General features: G+C 46.5%; 1 protein-coding gene across 2 annotated transcripts; it reads left to right on the forward strand.

The window, feature by feature from the left end:
• The first annotated feature begins 1,802 nt into the window (after positions 1–1,802).
• LOC119651684 lies at positions 1,803–3,126 on the forward strand. Of its 2 annotated transcripts, none has more exons than XM_038055385.1 (2): positions 1,803–1,967; positions 2,137–3,126. In XM_038055385.1, exon 2 carries the CDS (start codon positions 2,142–2,144, stop codon positions 2,901–2,903), a length of 762 nt encoding a protein of 253 aa, XP_037911313.1. In that variant the 5' UTR covers positions 1,803–1,967; positions 2,137–2,141; the 3' UTR covers positions 2,904–3,126. The 2 variants fall into 2 exon arrangements, with proteins under 2 accessions (XP_037911313.1, XP_037911311.1); XM_038055383.1 differs by having other exon boundaries at positions 1,804–1,967; positions 2,134–3,126.
• The last annotated feature ends 1,769 nt before the right edge of the window (positions 3,127–4,895 follow it).

The raw sequence follows: 4,895 nt of genomic DNA on the forward strand, positions 1-4,895 counted from the left end.
TTTAGAGCCACATGGCGGCAGTATGGCGAAAGAAATGAGTGAGCATGGAGGGGTACACAGAACGGATATACTGGATGTATACATCCATAATAAAACTCATTTTGATGTATGCATGCATCGTCTGGTGGCCAAGACTGAACTTTGCTAACAGCAGGAAGCTGCTAACGCAGATTCAGAGATTTGGTTGCCTAAGTATTACTGGAGCAATGAGTACTACGGTAAGCGGCCAGCGACGCGACCGATCATATGGTTTCCAGATTCGTCTTTGAAAACTTGAAAACTGTCGTAATCACCGAAAGAGAAGAATGGTCGACAAGTGGCCATGAGTCTTTTCAGATTGCAGACCTAATAATCTTCACCGACGGGTCAGTCATGGAAGATGGATCGGGTGCAGGGGTGTTCTCGGAGAATCCGATTATAGTACTAGCCCGACCCCTCGGAAAAATGACGACCATATTCCAGGCGGAGATATATGTCATTTCATTGGCAGCAGAAGAATGTCTGCGACAAAAATGGAGGGGTCGTACCATTCGAATCTGTTCCGACCGTCGGGCGGCATTATCAGCACTAAATGGCAACGACATATCAAGTCAGTTGGTGTGGAGTTGTCATCAGATGCTGCTGAAACTTGGCCGACTGAACGAAACATTCCTGATGTGGGTGCTGGGGGACTCCAACATCGCCGGTAATGAGGAGGCTGACAGTCTGGCTCGCCAAGGGTCTGGATCCACAATGGTGGGGCCAGATCCAGCTCTTGGAATCCGACCATCTACTGACAAGTCTACTCTGAAGGGTGAAATTGCAACGATTCACGCAACCGAGTGGAGAAATTTGGACTCTTGCCGTCAAGCGAAAATCCTTGTGAACGAGCCTAGGGCCACTATAGCGGCATTTTTGTTGTCCCTTAAGAAGTGGGACATGGAAACCCTAGTAGGGCTTTTGACGGGACACTGCCCGTTAAACTACCATATGGAAAAGATTGAGATGGTGTTTTCGGCTATGTGCAGCCAATGTGAGGAGGGGGAGGAGACGGCCCTGCACTTTTTATGCAGTTGCCCGGCATCCTCAGATCTTAGACGAAGACACCTTGGCAAGGTTTTCTTCAATGAAGAATCTGCACACTCTCTGCCTCTGGAGAATGTTTCCAGATTCGCTAAAGCCTGCGAGCACCGTAGGCGGGAAGCCATTGAATAGGCAACTTACGGGGATAGTACAATGGGCCTAAGAATGACCTGAGTGATCGGAGATGCGGCTCCCCTCAACAGAATAATAATAATACGGAAACACCTGCGCGTCTCCAGAAGTGTCGTATATCTTTGAGTGCAATACAGCTTCGATAAATCTTTTCATCTTGTTTGTTAGATATAACTGGCATTATATCTTCTGAGCTCGGAGATTCGGATGCTTAGAAACCCGACAGATTTGATCGTCAAAGGACTGGGTCTGAATAACCTCCAAGCAGGATTCTGTCTTAAAATCCTTCTCTCGTAAGCCACTATTATCAAGTAGGGGATCTGTGGGGCGAAGAGTGGTATTGTGTCTAGAAAAGGCTTGAGACTTCTCCGTCAACAACAAAGGCCAACTAATTGGCAATCAGTTTTTGAATTCTCCTGACCCAGAAGTGGAGTAATCACACCTACGAATGTGTTGGCGAAGTGTTCAAACGATACCTTGGGGCTTTATTTGCCAGTTTTATACAATACATACGTTTTCATACCGGTTTACCCAAATAAAAACTGTTTATAGCAGTAAGTCACAAACACAGCGAAGAGATCCAAACAGAGGATTCAATTTAAAAACGTTTGACCCTTCAGTCACATTTTAGAACGCTTTCGCTTAACCTGCTCCCAAACTAGGTAGAAGCAGAGATGATCGTGCGCCTAACTGGGATTCCTTTGTGACATACATAAAGCGTTAAGGAATCCGCTCTCTGTGATAATCTTCGGCTATTTTAAGAAATTATCCCGGTAAGTACCGCCACTACCTATTTGCTCCAATCCCTCCCTAATATCCCAATGTTTAATGAGCCCCGGCTCGTACCTTTACCTGCTTGCTCTGAAGTTTACCTGGTCAGGGGACTTAGCAGTAATTTTAACTTGAACATCTAAACCTTATCAGTTGCATTCGTTCCAGCAGGCAATATGGTTGTGGCACCAGTCGATAGAATTTCTCCGCTGCTAGTCAAGAAAATCGAGCTGCGGCTCGAAAACGAATCCTTGACGGCAGACTTCGCGATGGTGTGCAACGCGCCTGACAAAGAATTTTACGACCGCGTCCAGTCTTATGATATACAACTGACCGAAACGTATTCCGTTGACCTCCGGTTTTGGCCCAATGGCGTACAGGAAGGAGGCCCCGTAACTCTGATGATTTCGCCACAGAGAGAGGACGCAAAAGGCTTATATGTTAAGTTTGAAGTGCGCATGGTTGCTTCGGATAATAATAACTGGTTCGCCTACAAAATGGAAGAGTTCATAGGGTTAGAGTTTGGGTTGGCATGGAATATCAATATATGTGACGTAAAGAAAATCAAGGATAACCCAGAACATCTAGCTCCAAAAGGATGCATGCTATGTTTCGCGACTACGACAATACACACTACAATGATACCTCCGCCAACTCCTTTACGAAGTGGAGACTTCAGCGAGAAGATAGCACTTATCAAAGACAAAATTTATCAATCTTCATTTGGGGACATGAGGATCTTTGTTCGCCAAGTTGAGATGTACGCTCACCGATGTGTTCTGATACGGCACGGAATCTTCAGCTCATCAGTTGCATCGTTGCCACCTAATTCTTGTCTTATAACAGCGGATGGTTCATGCCCCCGAGTTATAGAGGAATTTGTAGTGGAAGCCTACCTATCGATAGGAAAGGACGAATTTCAACAACTTTTATCATAATGACTCTTAAGTTCTCACAGGATTAGATCAGGAATTAAGTTCTCGAAGGCGTCCTTTTTTAGTTGAAAGAAAAAACGACATAATTTGAAGGAGAACTTGAGAAATGTAAGTCACTACATTGAGAAAATTTGGAACTCCTTAAATTTTGGTCTGATCTTGGGGGAACTTTTGAACGATGTAAATAGCAAATTAGCAAATTAAAAATAAATTGACTCAAAGCGAATGTAGAGGTATTTTCATTGGGGGCTTTCAAATGCACACAGAATGAAGGAAATCAGGCAAAAATGGTTACAGGTTTAGGCTTACCGGTGTACCTGGAGTCGACGTTTTGCACAATAGCAAATACTTGCCACGGTGGGTATAATTGAACTGGCGCAATTGATGAGCCCTTCCTATCCGAAGTCAACGGGTGTTAAGCAGTGCGAATAGATTCTACCATTTCTACCATCTACAGTTGTCGAAAACTACGCCTACCGACGCACTGTCGAGAGTGCAGCTTCGCCTGACCAGTCCGTTGCTTCCTATTCCCGGAGACCCAGAGGAAGGTGACTTTGGACGTACCACAAGCATGAACAATGTCGCCACTAAGTCAAAGCCTCTTTTTAGGAGTAGGGTAGGTGACTGCATTTGTGCACACGGTGTTGGACTCCCGCAACAGCACGCTGTCGGACTACCAACTAAACCCTGTCATCAGAAAACTAGCCTGGGACCGTTTGAGGGGAGGGGAAGATTCCAGCTGCTAGCGCCCTTCAGCATCTCTCTGATAATATTTTCTGAAGAGAGCTCCCTTGAGTCTGCATAAAACTCCTGACAAAAGCCGTCCCACCTTTCGCAAGAGAAAAAAATGTGTTTAGCGTCGTTCGCCACTCCATTGCAGAACGCACAATCAGGAGATCGCGTCTTCTCAATCATGTGCATCCTAAGACTGAAAACCTCAATGCCCACTTAGAAGTTGGGCAAGGAAGTAATCAATCTCATCGCGCTTTCTGTTCAACCACGGGTCTAATTTGTCGATGAGCCGCGCAGTCCATCTGCCCTTTGGCTCATTTTGCCAAGAAAGTTGCCACTCGGTAAGGGTGCGTTGACGTTCTTCACGGGCAACCATTTCTCTTAAGTTTTCGCCCTTAGGGCGGTAGATAGCTTTGCGCTTCTTTGCCAAGGAGGGAAACGGGGATCAATCCCGCGATCACCATCACAGCCGGTTCAGAGACGGTACGATAAGTTGACGCCACTAGCAAAGCTCCCTGCATCTGCACTTGAAAAAGGCGTTTACGATGCATCTCCTCGTCAAGGGCATCAACCCATATCTCCGCGCCATAAAGCAGAACCGACTACATTGCTCCCATAAGGAGACGTTTTCTAGTACATATAGGGCCCCCGACATTGGCCATTAGCCGACACAAGGCCGCGACTCGAGCTGAAGTCTTGTTCGCTGTTGCTTTGATTTGCTCGAAGAAGCTCATCTTCGAGTCGAGCATTAAACCAAGGTATTTAACCGCTGGTTTTGACTCTATAGTCAACTCGCCGATGGATATGGGACGCAGGGTCGCGATTCTTATCTTGTCAAGATGACTATTTCGGTTTTTTTCCAGCGCAAGGCTGAAACCGTGAGCAATCATCCATTTGCTCATCCGTCGCATCAATATGCCAAGTCTGCTTTGGGGCTGTTCCCCCCGCAACGTCGTCTGCACAACCGACCAGGCGCGACTCTTCCTGCATATCCAGTCTCAACAGACCATCGTAGGAAGCGTTCCGGAGGTCCGGCCCTAGGACGGATCCCTGTTCTACTCCCGACATGATTTCCATCCTCCTCTGGCCCTCTAGCGTCTCATAGAACAGGGAGCGGTCTTTCAGATAATCCCTCAATATCCGCAAGAGATAGTTTGGCACATGAAAGGAGTTCTCTAGTGTGCCTAGCATATCTGTCCATCTTACGGAATTGAAGGCATTTTTGACATCAAGCGTTATGAGGAGCACTATCCGTCGAGATCG

Source organism: Hermetia illucens, chromosome 3 (genome assembly GCF_905115235.1).
Source record: "Hermetia illucens chromosome 3, iHerIll2.2.curated.20191125, whole genome shotgun sequence".
Taxonomy (NCBI): Eukaryota; Metazoa; Arthropoda; class Insecta; order Diptera; family Stratiomyidae; genus Hermetia; species Hermetia illucens.